General features: G+C 38.2%; 1 protein-coding gene across 9 annotated transcripts in view; it reads left to right on the top strand.

The window, feature by feature from the left end:
• Positions 1-8,812: 8,812 nt before the first annotated feature.
• NOL4 (nucleolar protein 4) overlaps positions 8,813-23,389 on the top strand; it is a 380,020-nt gene continuing 365,443 nt past the window's right edge. For 2 of the 9 annotated variants that reach the window (XM_055234872.2, XM_055234866.2), the window contains exon 1: positions 8,814-10,771. In XM_055234872.2, coding sequence (XP_055090847.1) covers positions 10,508-10,771 — 264 coding nt within the window. In that variant the 5' untranslated portion in view covers positions 8,814-10,507. Of the gene's footprint in view, positions 10,772-11,302; positions 11,742-23,389 lie in introns of those variants that run through there. The other 7 variants (XM_055234862.2, XM_055234915.2, XM_055234898.2 and 4 more) reach the window with 5 other exon arrangements.

Consider the following 23,389-nt stretch of genomic DNA (forward strand, 5'->3'; position numbering starts at 1 on the left):
GGGGTTTCACGGTGTTAGCCAGGATGGTCTCGATCTCCTGACTTCGTGATCCGCCCGCCTCAGCCTCCCAAAGTGCTGGGATTACAGGCGTGAGCCGCCACGCCTGGCCTAGAAAGGACTTCTAATACAATATTAAACAGAAGTGGAGAGGCAGGATATTCTTGCCTTGACCCCTACTTGGAAAGCGTCCAGTATCACTACTAAGTATGATGTTAGTTTTAGAAGTTTTGTAGATCTTTAAAAATCAAGCTGAGAAAGTTTTCATCTATTCCTAATTAGATGACAATTTTATCACAAATGTGTGTTGGATTTTGTCAAATGCTTTATTGATGTCAATTGATATGGTCATATGAATTTTCTTCTTTAACCTCTATATTGGTGGATAACAATGATTAGTTTTCAAATATTGAATTAGCCTTCAATATCTGGAATAAATCTCATTTAGTCATGATATATTTCTAAACATATATTGTACATAATTTGCTAGTATTTTTTGAGCATGTTTGTATCTATATTCATGAGAGATATTGGTCTGTATGTTTTCTTTCTTCAGATGTCTTTATCTGGTTTTGGTATTAAGGTGATGATGGCCTCACAGAATGAGTTAGGAAGTATTCCCTTTGAATCTATTTTCTAGAAGATATTATGGAGAATTGAAATTATTTTTTCCTTAAGTGGTAGAATTCAGAAAAAAGTCACTAATAAAATCATCTGGATCAGGTTCCTTCTTTTTGGAAAGATCACTAATTGATTAATCAAATTTATAAATAGATATAAATCTATTAAACTTGTTGATCTATCCTTGTTTTAAGTTTGGTAGTTTCTGTCTTTCAAGAAATTGATCCATTTTAACTAAGTTATCAAATTTATGAGCATAGAATTGTTCATACTATTCCTTTACCATCCATCTAATGTCTGTAGGATATTATTTTCTCTTTTATTTCTGCATTAGGTACTTTGTGTCTTCTCTCTTTTTTCTTGGTTAGTCTGGCTATAAGTTTTTTAAAAATTATATTTCTCTTTTCAAAGAATAAGATTTTGGTTTTGCAGATTTTCTCTACTGCTTTCCTATTTACAATTTCAATAATTTCTGCTCTAATGTTGTATTATGTCCTTTCTTCTTCTTGATTTTGGCTTAATTTGATCTTTCTTAGTTTCCCGTGGTGGAATGTTAGGTTATCACTTTTAGATCTTCTTTTCTAAGATATGCTTTTAAAACTATAAATTTCCCCCTAAGGACTGTTTTTGTTATATATCACAAAGTTTGGTAAGATGCATTTTTATTATAATTTGGTATAAAGTATTTTAAAATTTTCTGTCAAAGCTTATTTGACCCAATTGCTATTCATAAGTGTTTTGTCTGATCTCCAAATTTGGGGGATTTTTTTTTCGGCTCTCTTTCTGTTATTGATTTCTAATTTAATTTCTTGTGGTCTGAGGACATATGTTGTATCACTTCTATTCTTTTAAGTTTGTGAGTTTTGTTGTTTCATCCAAAATGTGTTATACCTAGGTATATGTCCCATGTGAACTTGAGAAGAATGTGCATTCTGCTGTTGTTGGAAGGAATACTCTAAACATAGCACTTCAATCAAGTTGATTGATAGTACTGTTCAGATCGCCGATAGCCTCACTGATTTTCTGCCTGCATTGTCTATCAATTACAGGCAGGGGAATGTTGAATTCTCAACCATAGTAGTGGCTTTGTTTATTTATCTTTGCAATCCTATCAATTTTTGCCTGATATTTTTTGATATACTGTTGTTATGTGCATAAACATTAAAAACTGTTGTGTTCTTGAAATAAATCTTGCACTTTCAAGGGTCATCCATATTTCAAAGTTCATTTATATTTGTTTTCCTACATGTACACACACACACACACACACAAATATTCTCTCAAACAGCTTTCTTCATAACCCATTCTCTACCATGGACCCGCGAGGAGCTGTTCCATCTTCCCTTTCTATGTAGGTGTTTGCTCCAATCATCACACCAAGTTATACATTACTGGCTAACACGACTCTTCAATGTTCGATTGATTCATAGCTTCATTGTACCTAGTGAGGTTGTTAATAAATTATGCTGTACAGTATGTTAGACAAATTCTCTCTCCTGCACAAATGTATAAGACTGTGCCTTGAAGATTGATTCAATCCAAAAATAACATTCATTAAGATAAATGCAAGTGTATCACCCTCATGTTGGTGCTCTTCTTTACCAGGTTAGCAAAATCAGGAAAGGAGACAGTTGAAGTTGAATTGCCTAAGATGTATTTTTGCATTTAACATGAACACTTAATTTTTTTAAGTTAGCTTTCATTTCCAAAACTCCATATAAACTACTATAAGCACTTTTTTTTTGGAACCTCTAAATATTTACTCTGTTTTTTGATCAAGAAGATTAAAGACTTTCTTAAAGACTTGGGAGATGTTCATTTGCAAAGACAAAAAATAAAAGGGAAATCTAAAACTTTTTTTTTTTGTTACCTTGCTCTTAAATCCTATTAGTATGGTCCCAGGGAAACTGGGGGTGGTTATCCCTTCAGCTTCCCTTATTTCAAAGTTAGCATTGTTACCACTATTTTACAGATTCTGGTGTTTAAGCTCAGATGGTTCCCCTGTAAAAACTATTTCTGGAGTCTGTGGTTTTAGCCAAGAAATCTTTGTGTGCCATTCTTGTCACTTTTATACTGCAAGTTAAACAAATGTCCTAAAATGATTAATCATGCATTTTAAATAAGATATAAGGGCTAGATGATGATGGTAAGATATGAATTGGTTCACTCAACAGAAATCAGAATAAAAACTGGAAGTATCAAAAATATAATGGAGTGAGCAGAGGTGTGTTGCTTCTTCATCCCCAAGTAGTTTTTATTTTCTATGACAAAATAACTTCTAAAAATAATCTAAAAATTCTATAATAGTACTGTCCACTGAGTTGAGGACGAATATGTGGATTACTGTTTTAAGACATATATTTTGGAAGAAAAGATAAGCCATATGGCTAGTGGGAAATAAAGCAATATTTGGGGCCAGAAAAAATGTATTTTCTTCTCTGTTACAAGGGACACGAACACCAGACTGTTAGCTTTGGACTTTATCATAGCTATTGCAGCTAGATGAAAATGTCGGGTGGATGAATGTTGAATAAATCCATATGCCACTGTCAAAATGCAGGAACTGGCTGTACCATGGACTTGCTCATAGGATCATGTTAAAAGTAGAAATTAAAGAGAAATTTACAAAATAACTAGACTATCAAATCTAATTTGTTCTTAATTTGCACACTTAAGTATTTATGGAAATTAAATTTTGGTTAACACATAATATGTAATGAAATTCTTACTGAATTTAAATATCAGTAAATTTGGACAAAATAACAAACATCAAATTTTTAATCTTTTCTTTTGGGTTAGAAAGTGGAATAAAGGTACTGATATTACAGTTTACAAATTAAAATATGTGTTTCTCTGTGTCTTAGTAATGGCCACCATAAAGATCAGAAAAATATTTAAACTCTCTCAGAAGTGTTTCTTTTCTTAATTGAAGGATAGCTATTGCGTACTAAAGACAGGCTCTTTTTAAAATTATTTGGTAGAAGAGTCAATATATTGGAAGTCAAGTAATAAAATCAGATTTGTGACAATTTTTACATAGTTCCAAATTTCTCTACCAGCATAAACAGGACATTTCTGCTTTAACTTTGTTTATTCTGTGTCATTTTGAAAAGTTAAGTTATATCATAATCAAGTTGCTGGTTGAGTTGGTCATTTGCTTCCTTTACAACTTTCTTTTCCTTGACGGGATTATTAACAGACTTTTAACCCTCTGAATGCATAATGGTGTTCAGAACCTCAGCTTTCAAAGTAGCAAGTACCATCCTCCATAATCTCTAATCTAGCTAAAAGGCTCAAATTCTTTTATGAACTTAACTCAGTAGACAAGTCTCTAGTCAACCCCTTCAAATGGGAAATGTGATCACAGGACATCCTAAAATTTGATTCCTATTTTAGCCTGCCTCCAGGTCCTGATCTAATCCAAAATAGGTCTAACCAAAGCTTTCACGGCTTCACTTTTAAGTTTTAAATGATTTTAAGTCCATGTAAATTTGGAAATTACTAACAGTTTAGGTCTAGTCAAGGATTCATCCAAACTGCTTTGCTATTTTTCTCGGGCTTTTCCCAATACCAGTATTATAGCAATAGAAGCCAACTTCTGCTGCTCAGTACCTGACATTCTATTTTAGTCATAAGGTATTAGTATATACAAACTCAATATTAAAAGATGGGGGCTTTCCCTTTTTTGTAGGAAATGTGGACAAAGGTGATGTCATTCATTCCTATGGCTTTAAATTCCCTGTATTTATATCTCCAATCCAGACTTTTCTCTGTAGTTCAAGCTTCTATATTCAATTCCTACATGAACAACTCTCCTGGTATTTCAAATTTAACTTCTCTGAAATTAAATTCTTTCTTCCTGCCTCTCCACCCCAACTTGCTTCTGCTCCTCCCTCAGCCTCCAACTCCCAATCTGTTCCTCCCCCAAACATTTCTCTGTAAGTCAATGGCTTCACTAGCCTCACTACTAAAGCCAGAAACCATGTAGTCATCTTTGATTCAATCGTTTCTCTCATCTGATACATGCAGTCCATCAGTGTATTAGTTCACTAGGGCTGCTATAACAAAATACCATAGGCTGGGTGGCTTATAAACAACAGTAATTTATTTCTCACAGGTCTGGAGGCTGGAAAGTCCAAGATTAAGATGCTGGCAGATGTGATGTCTAGTGAGACTACTCTTCATAGATGGCCATCTTTTCAGCGTCTTCACATGGAGGAAGTGGCAGAGGAGCTCTGTGAGGCCTCTTTCATCAAGGCACCAATTCCATTCATGACCAGCTCTGCTTTCATTACCTAATCAGCTCCCAAAGGTGCCACTTCCTAATACCATCACCTTGGGGGTTAGGATTTCAACATATGGATTGTGGGGTGGGAGCAGGGTGGTGGAGGAGATACACATTCAGGAAGCTCTATTCTTTCTTTAAACTGTATCCTCAACCCATCACTTCTCTCCCTCTACCTCCTCTGTTAATACTCTAATCTATCGCCATAATAGTTCATCTAAGCTACTTCTACAACTATCACCATTTTTTCTAGCTGGTCTTCCTGCTTTCATGCTTGTCCCTTTCCAATCCTTTCTCCTCAAAGTGGCCAGTGACACTAATAAAAATGCATATCATATCATATAATTCTCCTGCTGGAGATATCTTACTGGTTTTCCACTGGACCAATAAAATATAAGCATTTATCGATAAAATGTAAGCAATGCCCTACAAGATCTGGCTGCAGAAGTCTACTCAGATCTCATGTTCTACCTTTCTCTTTCAAGCTCCAGTTGCCTTGGCCTTCTTTCTATTCCTCAAACATGCCAAGAGCTCTTTTACTTTAGGACCTTTGCGCTTTGCCTATAGTTCACCTTCCTGGCTTCACATAATTGACTCCTTTGATTCTTCAGGTCTCACGATAAATGTTATCTACTCAGAAAGATCTTCCCTAAGCTCATCAAGTCTCTCTACCTTGTCACTGTTTTTTCTTATGCTGCTATTTTTCCCCCTCCTAGCACTTACATAAAGCTCTAATTATTTATTTTTTGCTTTGTTGTCTGCTGTCCTTAGAAGAATTTATGTTCCATGAGATGGGAACCATGCATATACATCTGTCTTGCTGACGTTAACCCTAGAACCTGTGAGAGTAACTAAAGCTTGATTAATACTTGTTTAATAAAAACCACAATTATTTGAAGGAATGAAAGCTTGTTTATTCTTTGAACATGGATTTTCTGATTACAGATTCTATGTTGTTTGTACTCTAACATTTTGCTGATGAACGCATAGTGTTGTGTAAATATTTGTGATTGATACTAAAGTGCAAGATTTTCCAGATTTTTAAAATGTCATTTACAAACTGACCATGAAGTCGGAAGAAATTTTACTTCTGTAACAAAATCATATTGATGATAGCCCACGTTTTGCATTATTTTAAATTAAAATATAAGTTTCACATTATTTTTGCCTTCCTCTTCCTCTCTTTTCTTCCTCTGCCTGCCAGGCAGACAGGACCCCTGGACCCAGATCGGGGATTGGCATTCAGAAGGGGTGAAGAAAAACATTTCGGAGAGATATGCTTTGTAGCCAGGCAATTCTGAGGAAAGTGTCCTGGGAACATACCAAGTTAAATCCCAGGCAGCCTGTTCACATGAACCATATAGCTGAGGAAGCAGCTCAGGATGACCCTGAGATGGGGCTGGGCAGACCTGACTCTAGAGAAGTTCAAAGAAGGAAAATTAGTCCAGGGTAAGTTGCTGAGGCAGATTTTAGATTTTTGTTAGGTGCCTACCTTCCTAGGTGGACAAAATATGGTTGAAGGTGTTGGCTCAGCCAGCACAATTAATAATGGGTGCAAGTACAGAGCATATTACACTTTGGGTTCCACTGAAAACAAGAGAATCTGCAGGGCTCTGAGACTTAGGACACTTGAAATCTTTGAACTCTGTATTCTTTTCCTCCAATGCAAACAGTCTTTTAGTAGTTAATCATTTACCTTTTCTTCTTAAAAAGAATGTATTTCATATAATCTATTTCATTTTGTGGTGTTTTTGTGCTTGTATATCAAATCTAGTGAATACAAGTGGGGGTTGATGACATATTTATCTTCTGGGAGTTCTGTATGTCTAGGGTGTTCTAGTTGCTATGCATTAGGGTGTCAAGTATAGTTATAAATACAATGAACAACATGTGTGTGTGGTAAAGCCTGTCATTTCCTTAAGACGGGGGGCCAACTTCAACCAAACACTACCCAGCAAAAGCCAACAAGAATGGACAAAGATTATGCCTACCTTCTTCCTTCCTTCCCTTACTCTTGTTCTCCTTCTTTCATTAATTTATTAACTCAATTTATTAAGTACTTACTGTGCACATTGTTCACTGCACAAAACATGAACAAGACAAGAACTTTCAAGGGTTTTCCAATTAAGACTTTATTTGAACAACAAAACATAGTCACATGAAAATATAAATAAGGTAAAAGGAGCAGTGTAGTCATTATTATCTAAAGCAATTTTTTTTTTGTTTTTGTTTTTGTTTTTTTTTGAGACGGAGTCTTGCTCTTTCGCCCAGGCTGGACTGCAGTGGCGCAATCTCGGCTCACTGCAAGCTCCGCCTCCCGGCTTCACGCCATTCTCCTGCCTCAGCCTCTCCGGGTAGCTGGGACTACAGGCGCCCGCCACCACGCCCGGCTAATTTTTTGTATTTTTTAGTAGAGACGGGGTTTCACCGTGGTCTCGATCTCCTGACCTTGTGATCCGCCCGCCTCGGCCTCCCAAAGTGCTGGGATTACAAGCGTGAGCCACCGCGCCCGGCCTAAAACAATATTTTTTCAAATTGTAGGTTGCCAGTCATTCTTTGCTGGGTCATAAAATAAATTTATTTGGTTGGGACCATACTTTACCAAATAATAATAACAAAATCAACAGGAGAGAAAAAGGCAAATATCAGTGTATATTGCAGGTAATAAAATAGATGTTTTCATAAAATTTTGGCAGAAAAAATGTATGTATGCACTACATGTCAATGTAAAGTGTATGGCTTACTACAAGACAGGGTTAAAAAAATGTTTGAAAGACTCAATACAGATGATTATAGAAGAAAGTTAATATTAAGTTGAATGATTAAGGAAGGTTTTTGGAGGCTACGAGTACATAAATAAAGCTTAGAGGGGATGGTATGCCTTTTCAGATGAAAAGCTGCATAAAATAATTCTGTAATTGTGAACTATAACCATATGAGAAAGTGAAATGTATAGAACCAGCTTATTCTTGAATGACTACCCCAGGACCAATTATCTTTCCAGAAACTTCCAGGAAACACATGACCAATATCTAACTAAATCGAGCTCTGATGCCACAAAGGGAAACTTAACAGAGTTGTTCCTGTGAAGTATACCCCACTAGAAGGGTGGTTCAGAATATTCTTCTGTCCAATTGCGTGTTTCAAATATTTATGTATTTAAGATATTGAATTTTTTTTAATGTGAACTATCTAAAGATTCACCTCAATAAATTGAAAGTGGTATTTTTCCCCTGTGTCCCTTGTATTAGATTCACTTGTGACTTCATTGGACAGTGTCTTCTCTGAGCTCTATGGTCTAATATGTATTGAACAAAAATTCAAGGACTCAGAACAACTGATTTATTTTAGCATTTCTTTTTAATACAAAAGAAGGAAATAAAAGAATAAAAGCAGTCGGGGTGGCCTCTGGAGAAGGGGAGCTGTTGTTGCAGGAATCTTGCAAGTTAATGAGAATTCACCCGGGACTCAAGAGGGATGGAGAGAGGGGGAGAAAGGAGGAGATGGGGGAATGGGGTGGGGGGATAAAAACTCTTCCTTTGCAGCTGGCCCTTTCCCTCATTTGTTGCTCCAATAAGCAGTAATTAGGTCCTGAGCTAATGGTGTCAGCTGATCTGCTGTTTTTAGGCTAGACCCAGAGGAATCTCCATGGAAACCCTGCTGGAGTCGTCCCCCCACCTGGATGCCTCGTGCTCCTTTCTGCCACCTGGCTGCCGCCGGGCCCGCTGCTACCTCCTTCTGCCTCTAACCTGCAGCCTGCAGCATGCGCACTGCCCCCGGGATCCCTAAATGGGACAATTCTGCCCGTGACGTCAGCGCCCAGCCGTCTCCACAGAAACTTTTGTCCCATTGGCCAATCAGAGAGCTTGGAAGGGGCCGGGGAGGGTGGGGGGAGGAGAGGGGAGTGGGAGGGGTGGGGGTGAGGGGAGAGGCGAGAGGTTTAGTGTGTGGAGCTGCCTGCGCTCCGCCCGGGCTGTCAGTCCCGGCTCCAGCCGCCGCGAGACCTTCCCGGAGACGCGCACACACACAGCGCACCCCCTGCACACCGCACACCCTCGCTCCCTTGCTCACACACACGCACACACTCAGCCTGGCCGAGCAGGAGCCACTGACCATTTTGCAAGTGCCAGGACCAGCTACAGCGCGGTGAGCGCAAACATCTCGCGTTCCCTTTCCGGGCTTTAGTCTGGGAGACTACGACGAGGGAAGAAGGTGGGCTCGGACGCAGCCCAGGCGCCGGGCACTGGTCGGGCCGTTTTCCTGTCAGAGCCGCTCCCCGGGACGGGCGCGGGCCTCGGCTGAGAGTAGAATAAAGAGGAGCGGCCGCAGCCGCCGCGCGAGGAGGATGGGAACTCCCCTATTTCCAGCTCTGGAAACAAATGGATGGAAGTCCTGAATGGAGCAACTGCTGACTTCATCTGCTTGGAAAAATAGTCCAGAGGAACTCATATTTGGCTACTCAGAGCAGTGGAGGGGGTGTCCATGACGTGGCAGGGGGAAAATAGACAACTGAAACCTCCCGTGTGAACTGCAAACTGTGACCAAGCAAGGGGAAAATGATCTTTCTCTATATATTTTAATTTCGTGCAAAGGGTTTCAAGCATCTGTATCCTAAACTTACTTCTATGTCTTGTTCAGCAGAAACCAGAGGAGTCCTGTCTGGGGGTCCCATCATTATTCGGGATACCCGCCGCCAGCGGCCTGCCTTCGGTTACCCACATCCCCCTGGAACGGATATCTGTTTGGGGCACTACAATCTATCCTGTAGAACTATGGCCAAATCTCCATCAATGCTTTGCTAATTTCTGGGACTTAACTCGTAGAATCTACATACAGGGCTGGAATTTATTCAAAATGCATCTGAAGAAATGACATTTTAAACCATTTTTAAAAATATCTGGATAAAAAATTCTGTAGAACAGAATTTGATAGGTTTAAAAACATGACAGGTAAGAACTTTCTCTCTTTCTAGTCCCTTAACACCCGTCGTGGGGAAGGTCAAAGCAGGACCCAGGAGGAAGGAGAGATCCGGGATCCGTGTGCCCTTCGGGGCTCAAAGGCGCTGGGCGGGCGGCTGCTTTCGGGAGAGGCTCAGCCCTCACTCCTGGACCACGGGGCCAGTGGCTGGGGAAGATTCTGGGGCGCGCGCGGGGAGGCGGCGCTGCGCTCCACCTGCCCAGCCCCGGACGCAGCCCGGGGGCGAGGCGTCTAGGGACTACCCCAATTAAATATTGGGATTTTTAATAAACCAAGGAATGGGATTTTAATTATTCAAAACCCAGCTCCTCTGGGCCAGAATGGTGTTGGGATGGTCCTGGTCACAAAATATTAAAGAGACCGACCGCTAAGGGAACAGGAAAAACGTCCGAGACAGCTGTTGCAATTACGAATGGACCAGACTTGGTAGCACAGGGCATTGATTGCTGGTGCCCAACCGGACCCTCCTCCCCTCTTCCCATCCCTTCCCCCACCCAAAGCAGGCTCCCGCGGCGGCCAGGACCTCGCATCCCTGCAACGTGGCCGGGGCTGCATTTTTCATGAGCCCAGGGTGAACAGGTGCGAAGTGCGCTGGGAGCATCCGGCCAGGGGCCGGGCGCGGGGAACATGGAGAGCGAGCGCGACATGTACCGCCAGTTCCAGGACTGGTGCCTCAGGACTTACGGGGACTCAGGCAAGACCAAGACGGTGACCCGTAAAAAATACGAACGGATCGTCCAGCTCCTCAATGGCTCCGAGTCGAGCTCCACGGACAACGCCAAATTTAAATTCTGGGTCAAATCGAAGGGCTTCCAGCTGGGCCAGCCGGACGAGGTCCGCGGGGGAGGCGGCGGCGCCAAGCAAGTGCTCTACGTGCCTGTCAAGACCACGGTGAGTGACTCGCCTTCCTCTGTTATTTGTCTGCCGGAGCAGCCCGGCGGGGAGGGAGGAAGGAGAGAGGCGGGAGAGAGGGGGAGCCGTGAGCCGCCGTTGGCTCGTGTGCCCCCTACCTTCCTCAACCCCCTCCCCAAGTCGTCCCCACTCGCATTAGCCAGGCGCGTTCTCCCCACTGTGCAGTCTTTGTAGTCCTTTATTTTAAAGCGGCAGCGCACCTCCAGAGCTGGCCTCCCTCCCCGCCTCGGGTTCTCCGACCGGCTGCAGGAGCTTCCTTCCCCGGGTCGGGCGGCGGCGTCTGGCGTCCTCGGGCTGGGCCATTGTCCCATGTCCTTCTCTGGGCGCCTGGCGCGTGTCCCACCGCCGCCACTGCGCATAAAGGCCAGGCTGGAAGCCCGGCCGCACGCTCTGAGAGCAGACGAGTCTGATCGATAGTCTATAGTGTCTCCTTATTGGCATAAAGCCCGAATGTGGCGCTAGCGATGGATGTGGGGTTTTCCCCAGGACACTGTCAGGTTTTATCGTTAGATCGCCGCCCGGAAGGCACGGGGCAGCCCGAATGCCTCGATCACTCCCAGAGATCGTTGCCGCGACTGTTGAGATTGCAGATAAGGTCCTGGAGATTCCTCCTCCCCGCCCCCCCATTCCCTTCCTCACTTCCCTCTTCCACAAATAAAGCCGCAGCTAGAAGATGAACAACAAAGAAAGAAGGGTTTAGGCGCTATCGAATCGTGTGTGTATTTGTTCCTCTTTGTGGGGTGGCTCTAGTCTCATGGCCACAAAGCTCTAGCCCAGGCGCCGCGAGGCACTGGCATTGAGAGCCCAATGCACCTCAGCCTCACGCTGCAGATGCCAGTGGGGCTGGGGAGCCGCAGCAGCATCGATTTCCTTCACAAGAAGATGGGAACTGTGGGCTACAAGTAGGATGGCAGATCTGATGCAGGAGACCTTTCTGCATCATGCCACGGTGGGTACTCGCCTGGAGTAGGGATGGAGGAGGCTATCTGGCATCCTTTGTATTTTTGCCTCGCTTTGGGGTTTCTTGAGCATTTCCTCCTTTCCCCCCTCCTGTACTGGCAACTGTTTCCCCGTGCAGTATTCGTGGAGGATGCTAGAAAGGAGACGCTTTGAAAGCTATTCTATCTCTAATGGAGGTATAATATATTAAATTGGAAATATGTGCATGAAAAGTTATTTTTTAAAGCATTATTTGGAAGGGTCTTTTAGGTTTGGAAATCAGTTTATGGTTTCCTGAGATTAATTAGAAATAGTTGTTTGAAGGATGTATATTTATTTTAGAATTTATATAGAAATTGGGAACCAAAAGTAAAAGTGAAATGGAAACACGTAAAAGTTCTGTGGTGGTGGTGGTTTTTTTTTGTTTTTTTTTTTAACAATGTACTATTGTTGGGAGATTTCTAAGAGATGGACCTATAAAGGTGTCTTCTTCTTTAGCATGTGGCACTACTAAAGACAATGGTGAGATTATTGTCTGGCTTTCCTAAATAATGAGGACTAGATTGGCATGAATTAGAACTGAGGTTTATTTACATCTGGATGAGCCAGAAATCTGATATACAGAATGAAGTGCTTTGATTAATTTGTATTGGGAATAATATCAAGAAATGATGTAGAAAAATAATTTATTGTTGGAATTCAAAACATAAACATGCATTTTCCTTTGGACAAAACTGAGCTAACTGAATGGATAAAATCATTTAAAATATCTTTACTTAAGGTATTATTTCATAATATCATATATGTTTTAAAGAAACACCGTTATTTGGGAAGTTTATTTTTCATTCCTTTTATGTTAAACTTAGGTCCCTCTAACTGCCAGATAGCTTCACGTGGATATTGGTACAGTGAGTTTATACTCATATGGATTTGACTACACCCACTATATGTGCTAACATATGTGTCCTTTTAAAGGATTAACTATTTTAAATAACATAAATTCAGAACAATTTTAGAGATACTAAGATCATCATAAATGTCAGTTATTCAAACTAGCATTCACGCATTCATATGCCACTATTTTCAGTCAAAAATTTATGCAGAATAGCTAAAGAATTACTGCTAAGACATCTAGTATAGAGTGACAACTTCAGGGATAATATTAAAGTAACACGTGTTTCTCTATTCAGTAAAGATTCCATATATTTATGGGAGAGAATATAATTCATCAGGTGATTCTTAGATAATGGTTCTCATGTAGTATTTAAGAGCTCTGCTTTTCATTCAAGCCTGTTTTGAAATATTGAAGAGGTTTTTAATTTATGAACTCGTCTATTGCTCTTTATAAAATTTTTATACTCCTCCCGACATAGAATTATAGGCTCCTCCTTCTCTGAGAGACAGCCAATCATCATTTCAATGAGTTAAAAAATAAAGGATCCCCTTTTATCATGTGTTTCTCTACATCTCAAATTATTCCTTCCTTAACGATACATTTTTCTTTCCGATGGTAGGAGTACAGTCACCAAGAAGACAAAAATATATTTTCTCTTAATTCCAAGGCATATATTGATCAAAATAAAATACTGTATTTGAATGGTATTTTCGTACAGACTAAGAATCATTCTTAGCTGCTTGAGGTTTGAGGGTTCGCGGCTGGCTTTGCTGTCAGTAAGAGATGCTTTGCTCTTGATGTTGCAGTAATCCACTGCTGCTGATAATTAGACATCATTACTACTGCGAAAAGGGAAAGAGAAAAGGGAAGAGGACAGGCTGAGGCTAATTATCTACTTTAGTTTAATGAAAGAAAGAGACTGATGGCACCTGGGAGGTTATACTAGAACAGAGTAGACACGCCACATAGACTTAAATGAAACAAGACTATCTTTAAGTCTCATAGTTAAAGAAGCTTGGTTCTACTCTTGTTTTCCCAAAAGTAATGTAGCTTTCCAACTACTCTTCCCCCTAAAGCCCAAACTTAACTGATGATAAAATCGAGCAAGTTACAACTGACTTAAAAATATTGACTACTGGGAAGGATAAATATGTCCTTTAATATTTGTCCTGGTCATGTCTAAACCTGAGGGGACATATCTGTCACTGATGTTTAGACTGCTTTTCGATGGAGTAGATTCTGTTTGGTCACCAAGCAACAACATCCGACAACTCAGCCATTTTAGGCCTGGTGTGGGACCTGTGCTTTTGCGAGCCCGCCTGCACTGCACACGCACGCGCACGCGCATATGCAGTTTGTTGAGCAACCCATCTGCTTTTTAGATAGTACCACTGTTATTTTTATACATTCTTTCATTAAAAGTGTCAGAAATTTAGAAGAATGGAATGATGAATGACTTAAAACAGTTCTGAAAACCATATAGCAAATGGTTGACATTGATTACATCCAACTTTTAAGTAGCGATAGTTTTAAATTCACTTAACTATGGTAACTCTGTTTTACACATTTGATAGTTCCAGTTTAGTTTGTTTTTAGAAGCTTTTGATCCTGATTAACGTTTTCTGGCAACAATTAGTGGAAACATCACACTTGCAATTTAAACTACCAGAACACATTATACCATTTGATATTGTGAACGGTAAACTTAGAAAAGCAGAAAATTTATTAAACGCCGTTTTTAAAAAGTCCACTGCATTGTATAAAACATTAGGAATTTGGTAAGCTCATGTTTTTGTCTTTCAATATCAAGCAAAGAAAATAATGAATATGAATATTGAAACTGTATAATCAAAAGATGTAATACTTTTCTTGACCTAGATTTATACGAACAGACACAAAGGTCTAAATTATGCCTTTCTTATATATATTTCTTTCTTATATTTATTCCAATACAGGTCATAAAATGAATTTCCATCCAGAAAGGAAAATGCATTACCTTTAGTTGTGTCATTTACAAATGATGATTTATTCAGTTCTGCAATCTGTAGCCTCAGATTTCATATTGTTCTTGCTGTGCATACTGCTAATTGATTACTGTACAGTGATTGTAATGAATATTCATGGACTGACTCATAAATAGTAACTGTTTTTGTTATTTTTCTGACCGTGGTTTTGGTCATAAATCCTTTATGCTACATCAGAGTGAAAGAAATAATACCTCATGAGAAGTCCTGTATACCTTTCCACGTGGCCTAACTTTATGCCTAAGGCACCTATATTAGGCCTCGATCTGGAATCTGCTACAGACCCAGTTATTTATCATGATACTTTGTATCTATGACACAAAGACAAATCATCACAGTAGTCACTGAGATGGAAGCACATTTTTGCTTCTACAGTGGACATTGCTTTTGATAGCCCATGCATTTTTCTTTTCATTAAAGTACTTTGGGAGATCCTGTAGTATAGGATTTGGGGGTCAAATAGATCCCAAGAATGAATATCAGCAATGTGGCCTATTAGCTGACTTAGTGATTCTTTGTGGAGTTGTGAAGAATAAATCATCTATGACAAGTCCCCAGCACAGGTCAGCTCTCAGGGAACAGTAGGGACCAGTAGTAAAGGCCACTCTGGCTTGAGTATTAAGGGGCAGGAGATTTCCTCTGAATATAAAGAGGAAATATGACCCTGTTAGAGTATGAAGACTATCCCACTCTTATTTCTTGAGATACCAGGTTTTATTTTTCCGTTGGTTCTTCCTTGTCCTGTTAGTAGCCACAGTAGGGAGATGGGGCAAGATTTGGCACTCGTATATATTTCTTCTATAATCTTCCTTAATCTGCTGGGATCCTGCTCCCTATGGGTTTACTCTCCAGACTCACTGCATAAGACGGAGGAATGATGAAGAAGAAAATACTGGCATATGGCAGGAGAAATTTCGAGGACTTTAATCTTGTGTCAAGTCTATAAAGACCTTTTCTTAATAGCTGTTGTATTTGCTAAGACTTTCACTCTTCGTTTTTTGTTTTTTTGGTCCTACTGGGAAAGATGAATGTGAATCTACTATGTTTTAGGTTATATTCATTTTTCCAATCTTTAGAAACAAGATAAAACAAACTTCATGGATAGCATAAATGGCAAGAAACATGGCATAGTGAGTAGAGTGTAGATTTTAGAGCACAATTTAAATCCTGGCTCTGACATTTACTGGAGTTCTGGGTCGGCTAACGTTTAACTAAAGATGCAGTTTCCTCTTTGTAAAATGTTAGTATTAATACTAGTCTTACTAGTTTTGCATAATTAGTAGTGTATATAATATATACTAACATATACTATATATACATATACACACATATATACACATACATATACACACACATACACACAAGCATGTGGTATATGTAGCATATGCCGGGCACACAGTAAATGCTAAAAAAAAAAAAAGTTGTTTAAAATATGATTAATAGAACATGAAAATCACAATGTAATTATAATTAGGTATATTTTGTGAACTCAAAATCACACTGCAACACGGAGCTAAAATACAAGGTCAAGCGCGGTGGCTCATGCCTGTAATCCTAGCATTTTGGGAGGCCGAGGCAGGCGGATTGCCTGAGCTCAGGAGTTTGAGACCAGCCTGGGCAACACAGTGAAACTCCGTCTCTACTAAAATACAAAAGAAATTAGCTGGGCGTGGCAGTATGTGCTTGTAGTCCCAGCTACTCGGGAGGTTGAGGCAGGAGAATTGCTTGAACCTGGGAGGGGGAGGTTGTAGTGAGCTGAGATCACGCCATTGCACTCCAGCCTGGGCAACAGAGTGAGACTCCATCTCAAAAAAAAATAAAAAAATAAAAGAATGAAATACAAGGTATACTTGTATGTATTTATGTACATATGTATTATTAAGATTTATTCTACCTACTCCATTTTTGGAAGAAAAAATGACTGTCGTAAAAGTGATACTGTCTCAGTTTTTTAAAAAAGTTAAAAGGAAAGAAATAAAGAAAAAGTCATACCAAATGTCCCATCAAAATATAATCACCATAAGCTAATTATGAACATCATTCTAGATTCCTCTCTAGAAATATATGCCAAAAGAAGAGTCGATAAAATGACTGATAGTTGTATATGGACAGGCACAAATAATTTTCCAAAACTAGGATGATGATGATATGCTAATTTAAGTAAGAATAAGAAAATATAAGATTGTCAATGCAACAAAAGAAGAAATACATAAAATTTAATGAATTACTAATAGATAAATGTTTCTTCTCAAAGATATTCCTAAAGTTAGTGAAAAAGATTAAGAAAAACTTTAGGATGTTGAATTACACTTATTTTACCAATTACAAATTTCCATTTTATAAGTATTACTGACTTTCTCTAATGATAAATGAGAAACAAGCATATTTTCACTTCTTCCCACCTCCTTGTTTCTTAGATCTTGGTTTACATTTCATTTCACTTATTATATTATACTTATTATATATTATAATTTATTATATTCATTATATTATAATTATGTTTGTGTTGTCAGGGTTGTTGATATTAATGTTAAATTATATAATTTCATTTTAAACATTATTTTCCTATTTAAATGTTTATTATCTGTTTTGTTATCTGGTTTCCTTTACCTCTGAATTCCTTGATTTGATTGATTCTAATTACAGTTCATCATTTTTTTCCTAAAGTAGGTCCATGCACTCTATTCTTTGAATTTTATATACAATTGAAAATATTTGTCTTTTACCTTTATCCTTGAAGGACAACTAACCAGATGCAGATTCTGTATTTTACTTTTTCTCTCAGAACATTATAGATATTGTGTGTGCTCTGTAAAATTCTAAGGCAAATTGATTCTCCCAAATTTCATGAATTGTTTACTTCTTTATCCTTGAAATTAAATTATTTTGCTAAGATATATTTGAATTTCTTGTCTAACTCTATATTTTGTCCTGGGTAACTGTGCCCCTGTTTATGACTTCAGTTAGGCCTTTGTTCTGGTGACATAATGTATATCTTCTGAAGTCCAAATCTGTACAGTTGATCCTTGAACAACACAGGTCAGGATTGCCTGGGTCCACTTATATGTGGATTTTTGGAAAATTTTTGGAAACTTATAACAATTTGAAAAAACTCTCAGATAAACTGCATAATCTAGAAATATTAAAAAATCTAAGAAAAATATATGCCATGAATGCTTAAAATCTATGCAGCTACTAGTCTATTCATGGCTTAATAGACTATCTTTTTGCTAAGGCTTGCAGTCAACAGTAGACTATTGTAGTTAAGTTTTGGGGGAGCAAAATTATATGCAGGTTTTCAGCTGCAGAGGGTCTCAGTACACCTAACCCCAGGTTGTTCAAGGGTCAGCTGTATTTTGGATTTTCTATTGGGTGTTTCCACCAAGATATCCCAAAATATCTCAAATTAAGTATGTCTAGAAACACATTTTTCTTCCTTCCATTTTCCCATCCGAGGTCCTCCGAGCTGACACATCTTTTTCTTATTCCCTCTTTCCATGGATAGCAGCACAACTTTACTTACCCATACAAGGTGAAATTTGTATGGCAGCCTTGATTTCTCTCTCTTATAGTCAATGTTCAACTGTTGGTTGATTCTACTAAACTAATATTTCTAGAAGCCATCAGATTCTCGCCATATAATAAAATATGCCTATTGCTTGATAATTTGTTAAATTTCCGCAAAACTATTTTGAAGAAAGATTTAATCTCTAGTACCTGGCATAATGGGTGATACATTTTGATGTTCAGTATTAATGGAATAAATAAAAATCACTTCCCAATCTGACACGACATAATGGGACATTATACAACAGCTTCTTATTTACCATCACACAAGAGCTTTTTAGTTTTATCTACATCTATATCTATCTGTCCAACTGTCCATCCATCCAACTATGTGTTTTAATTGTGATAAAAAACACACTACATAAAAGTTACCATATTAATCATTTTACATTGTAGACTTAAGTAGTGTTAAGTATATTCACATTGTCTTGCAACAGATCTCCAGAGCTTTTTCATCTTGCATAACAGAAACTACATTATACAACAATTCCCCTTTTTCCTTTCTCTCCATCACCTGGTGAAGTGCCATTCTAGTTTCTGATTATATGAATTGAACTACTTTAGATGCCTCATATAAGTGGAATCATACAGAATTTGTCTTTTTATTTATAACTGACTCATTTTACTAGCATAATGTCTTTAAGATTCATCCATGTTATAATTATATGTGACAAGATTTTCCTCCTTTTAAAGGCTAAATAATATTCCATTGTAGGTATATGCCATTTTGTTTGTCCATTCATTTGTTGATGGCCATTTGGGTTGCTTGTACTTCTTTTATTGTGAGTAGTGCCACTGTGAATATGAGTGGGCAAATATCTCCTCAAAATCCTACTTTCAATTTTTTTGGATATGTACACAGAAGCAGGTTTGCTGGATCATATGGTAGTTCTAATTTTTTGAGGATCCACTCTACTATTTTTATAGCAGTTTGACCATTTTACAATCCCACCAACAGTATACAAGGGCGGGCACTCTTTAAGGCTAAAAAACAGCTGATTTTGTTCCTGCTCTTGAGCTCTTTAATAGGAAAACTACTTTCTTTAGGCCATTGCAAGTGTTGAATGTAATGCAATTAATAAGAACATTATATAGATGTCTTATATTTATCAAGTTCTTATTACAGGTTAATGATTGGGCTAATAATTTAAAACAAAAAGTCCCTTTAATCTTCACAATACTCCTATGGTATTAACACTTTTTATTATACTTATGTGAAGATTATGGTTTACATTAAGGTGAATTTCTAAAAATTACACAGCTTGGGACAAGGAACCATTTCAATTGGATTCTAAAGCCCTTGCTTTAAATCACTGGTTTCCAAATTCTTATGATAATGTAACTCAATTGCTAAAAAAATTCCCCCAATATGTACACTTTTATAAACTACATCTATATAACACTGTACCAATACTTAACCCATTATAAACGATATTTAAAAGTACAAACATATTGGGCTGAGATTAAAATACATATAAATCCAAGTTTTAACATTTCCTTCTTCACCTCAATAGGTTATTTTATGCACTGCCTGAGTGTACACATACCAATTTGAATACCTTATTCTAATCTATAACACCATATTGCCTCTCAGAGAACATTGAAGTTAAGACTTTACAATCAGCTAAGATATTTTCTGTTATCTTGTAATAAAATATTTTTATATGTAGAGGGAAACTAAGGAGGAATAATTGTTGACCTCTTAGTTATTAGTACATTCACAACTACAAAGATTTCCCATTGGAGAAATCCTTCTAAAAACTCAAGTGGAGAATTCTCTATGGAGTACTTATTTAAATATGGACCTTTTAAAAGTAAAATGAATGTTTCAAATGCTTCTCAAAACATGAAGTTCATGCTTGAATGCAATATTCTAAATTTTACCCTATTTTTTCTTGCTTATACTTCTTTGATTTTATACCTGTCTTGGTCCATTTTGTGTTGTTATAACAGAATGGTTAATTTATAAAGAATGAGGATTTATTTCTTACAGTTCTGAGGGTTGGGAAGTCCAAGAAGCCTTCCTGCTGCCTCATCCCATGTCAGAAAATAGAAGGGAGCCCTTTTGTGAGAGAGAAGGGAAGGGGTCTAGACGCGTTATTTTATTAGGAACTCATTCCAGAGATCATGACATTAATTCATTCATAAGAACAGAGGCCATGCGCAGTGGCTCACGCCTGTAATCCCAGCACTTTGGGAGGCCGAGGCAGGCAGATCACAAGGTCAAGAGATCGAGACCATCCTGACCAACGTGGTGAAACCCCGGCTCTACTAAAAATACAAAAATTAGCTGGGCGTGGTGGCGCGTGCCTATAGTCCCAGCTTCTCAGGAAGCTGGGGTAGGAGAATCGCTTGAACCTGGGAGGCGGAGGTTGCAGTGAGCTGAGATTGCACCACTGCACTCCAGCCTGGGCGACAGAGTGAGACTCCATCTCAAAAGAAAAAATAAAAATAAAAAATATAAGTAAATAAGAGCCCTCATGACCTAATCACCTCTTGAAGGTTCCACTTCTCAACACTGTTGCATTGGAGATTAAGTTTCCAACACAGGAACTTCAGGGAACACATTCAAACCCTGGCAATAACCATATGCTTCTATGTACCATGAAGGGTTCTTCAGTGTTTTGTACATTGTGGTAGTCAGAATTCCAGGATGAGTCTCAGATGACCCCCACCCTTCTATAATCCCTTCTTCTTTGAGTGTGGGCAGCATCTGTGAACATGACGAGCCCTATAACTCTCATAATTATTATGTTATATGGTAAGGCTGACTTTAAGTAAGGGGGGCGTTTCATGGGGATCTGATTTAATCACATTAGCCTTTTAAAAGCAGGGAGTATTTTCCTGGCTAGTCCAAGAAGAGGAAGTCAGGGTGGTTTGAAACCTAAAGTGTACTTGTTGCAGAGGTTCTCTCTTGCTGAAATGGAATGGGGGCATGTGGTTAAGAGCTGAGAGCAGTCTCTCCATGCTGAGGGTACACTTGGCTAACAATGAGCACAATAATGGGGACTGTAGTCCTACAACCACAAGGGAATGAATTCTGCCAGCAGCCTAAGGGAACTTGGAGGTGGATTTTCCCTAGTGGAGCTTCCAAATGAGAATGCAGTTGGCTGACACCTTGATTTCAGCTTTATGAGAACCTGAGCAGAGGACCCAGTTAAAACATGCCAGTCTTCTGACCCACAGAAAATGAGATAATGTTTGAGAAGTTGTAAGCCATTCAATTTGTGGTAATTTGTTACACAGTAAAATGGAACTGATACATAGTTCTTTAATGTAAAATTTACCAAAAACATGTGTGTAATTAACAGGTCAATTTTTAACAAGCGTATTTGACCAAGATTATTTGTGGTTTAGGATACAGCTGAAAATACCTTAAATGTTCTTTTTCTCTAATACCTTATGTATTGCCATTTCTATGGTTTTTGATGAGATGGTCTATAATTGAGTAAAAGATGTAAGCTCTCACAGATTATTTGACATATTTAGTGACTAATGACTCTCATTAGGAATATGTATGTATATGAAAGTTACTTTGATTTTTCTCTAAATGTTTTTATTTTTGAACATTATTTATTTCATTATATTCCATTCATCTCTTGAGTAGAATACAAGGTAGCTTACTGTTTTAGCAGTAGGATGGAGAAAGACAAGTACACATATCAAAGGAAATTGTTATTCTCACAATTATAATTAATTTACACTAAAGGATTTTTGAAAACTTACAAGAAAATATAACAATATAATATTTGTTCTCATTTATTAGAAATAACCATTCTATAATTTTATTTTTTTAACTTATTTAAATATTACACATTTTGAAGAAGATCTGCCTAACATTTGGGGAATAGAATATAAAAAATAGCAGTAATTGGCAAGCCTTTTTCTTTTGTCAAGATACTGGAGGAAATTGTAAATTAGTCTCTCCTCTCTATGTTGATTTTATTTTGATTTTCTTCCTTTCTATCTGAGGTTTATTCAATAGCCTCTTATGTTCCACTCTTTCTAATTTTAATCAAATATTCATTTGTGATAGTTATTCTCACAGTTACGAGTTTTTGAAGTGTTTTGGAGCTGTTAGAAAATTGGAAGGTTGAGAAAAATTCAGAGAATAAATTTAAGAGGTTGAAAGACTAATTTTGAGAATAAGGAACAACCTTATTGGTTCTCACTGGATGTAACTACAGTTGCCAGATGGCTGAAGGGTTTTAGGGGTTTAATCTAGGGCCATGGGGTAAAGCTAAGTGGCACATATGGGGATCTAAGGCCTAGCCTGGTCATACTAGTGCCATGCTCTACCCAATTGACCTAATTAGATGAGATTTTTCAAATCTAATATCAAAGGTTTATTTGAATATCAGATGTGGGTCATTGTTCTCTAAGCACTCTCTGTTTACATGCTCATTGTTGTTTACCTGAGGCCAAGAAAGAATTTTTGCTATGTTGTTGCTCATTTTTCTCTGTAAAAGCTACCATCACAATCAATTAGTTTGATTATTTGTTTGTTCTTACTAATTTAGAATATGTAATTCATAATTAGCAGTAATTTGAACAGGGGAAGATGACATTTACCTTGAACTACCTATTAAAGGAGGATTTTTTCCTTCCTTCCTTCCTTCCTTCCTTCCTTCCTTCCTTCCTTCCTTCCTTCCTTCCCTCCTTTCTTTTATTTGACAGAGTCTTACTCTGTCACTCAGGCTGGAGTGCAGTGCTGCGATCTCGGCTCACTGCAACCTCCACCGTAAAGGAGGATTTTTCTACAAATTCATGATAAGATAGCAGAGGGGGCATGCTTTTCTACTACAACAAGAAAAAACTTTTTCTTAAACTTTCTCTGTCCTTACATAAACAATTTATATGTCTATTCCACTATAAATGGTGCTCTAATGTAAAAATTAGGTGTTATAAGTAAGTACCCTTTAGCTAATTTGCATTACTTTGTTGTAAATGCCTAGTATTTTCAAATAAAAAAGGTCACTCTCTAAAATTAAAACTTAATCAACATAGTTAATCAATACAGTGATATCCAAAGTCACTTTAAAGTGACAGACTGGCTATAACACTGTAGGACCAGACTGTAACTTGCTTGAAAACTTACTAAAAGCTTTTTAAATAGAGCTTCACTAGTGAACTAACACTAACTTTCTCTTTCTTCTGTATAACATAATGACT

This window comes from Symphalangus syndactylus, chromosome 1 (genome assembly GCF_028878055.3).
Source record: "Symphalangus syndactylus isolate Jambi chromosome 1, NHGRI_mSymSyn1-v2.1_pri, whole genome shotgun sequence".
NCBI lineage: Eukaryota > Metazoa > Chordata > Mammalia > Primates > Hylobatidae > Symphalangus > Symphalangus syndactylus.